Source organism: Seriola lalandi, unplaced genomic scaffold (assembly GCF_002814215.2).
Source record: "Seriola lalandi dorsalis isolate HSWRI2012SDOR001 ecotype SW California unplaced genomic scaffold, Sedor1 jcf7180002050752, whole genome shotgun sequence".
NCBI classification, from domain to species: domain Eukaryota; kingdom Metazoa; phylum Chordata; class Actinopteri; order Carangiformes; family Carangidae; genus Seriola; species Seriola lalandi.
This window is the reverse complement of record NW_019521305.1, coordinates 1-1,110: the sequence shown is the minus strand read 5'-3', so window position 1 is coordinate 1,110 and position 1,110 is coordinate 1. Positions and strand designations below refer to the sequence as shown.

Below are 1,110 nucleotides of genomic sequence, written 5' to 3'. Positions count from 1 at the left end.
ATGCAATAATCCAATCAGCCAATCACGTGGCAGCATCATGCGGGTACAAAGCAAGAGCTTCAGTCAATGTTCACATCAAACATCAGAATGAGGACAAAATGCGATCTCAGTGACTTCGATCGTTGGTGTCAGATGGGCTGGTTTGAGTGTTTCTCAAACTGCTGATCTCCAACCTTGAGGTGGATGGACTACAACAGACCACGTCAGGTTCCACTTCCTGTCACCCAGACCAGAAACCTGAGGCTGCAGTGGCCACAGACTCACCAACACTGGACAAGTTGAAGACCTGGTCTGAAAGATGCATACACCACTTCCTACGCTCAAGTTGGGATCGATAAACACAAACTTGACAGGAGAATGTGTGCACCTGAAAGCGTGACCCATGCGTACGAACAGGGGGTGAGGTGTTGAACTGAAGCCTCTCATATCATACGTCACTTATTGATCCACTTCATCATAAACATTCAGACCTGCTTGTGCGAGTGAGCCAGAGCTATTCCATAAGCTGCGTCCACATGTAAAAGATATGAACCAACTCTGATCAAGTTCTGCTCAATATTTCATCAGTGCTCACACACACATTAACAGCTGCCGCAGCCGTCAGCCTCACACTGTGTTTTGTGTGTAACGCTGCCTCTATTCTCCACAGGAACAAAAAGCAGATCAATATCCATGAGGGATTTTAATTCACAATTCATGGTTAATTGTGGGAGTGTTTTGGGTGGAGCTTGAGGCTTGCCGAAGTGCACAAATTTTCAAGTAGATTGATTTCTAAAGGGAAATTGCATGAAGGTGTCTGTGTGTGTGTGTGTGTGTGTACGGTTTGATATGTCTTATTGCTGCTAAGCTACGGATACGTGCAGCTTTGTAGTCAACTGTGACTCTGACGTCCCTGTGGAGGTCTCTTTCTCTTGTGGGGAACAATTACATAATACACTAAACCCATGATCATCTGTGTGGAGCAAACCATGTACAGTAATCACAACAGCCCTCACACTCTCTCACCACATTTCCTCATGTCTGTCTCCACTGTCAAACTACTGAATAAAGTGAGAAGAGAGAGAGAGAGAGAGAGAGAGAGAGAGAGAGAGAGAGAGAGAGAGAGAGAGA

The 1,110-nt window shown here is 45.6% G+C and overlaps 1 protein-coding gene across 1 annotated transcript in view; it reads right to left on the bottom strand.

Moving 5' to 3' along the window:
- Positions 1 to 384, bottom strand: part of LOC111649423 (phosphatidylinositol-3-phosphatase SAC1-A-like) — a gene marked incomplete at its 3' end in the record, with an annotated part of 13,072 nt that extends 12,688 nt beyond the window's left edge. Inside the window, exon 1 of the mRNA XM_087171970.1 lies at positions 368 to 384. Coding sequence (XP_087028096.1) covers positions 368 to 384 — 17 coding nt within the window. The remainder of the gene's footprint in view (positions 1 to 367) is intronic.
- Between the last annotated feature and the right edge of the window lie 726 nt (positions 385 to 1,110).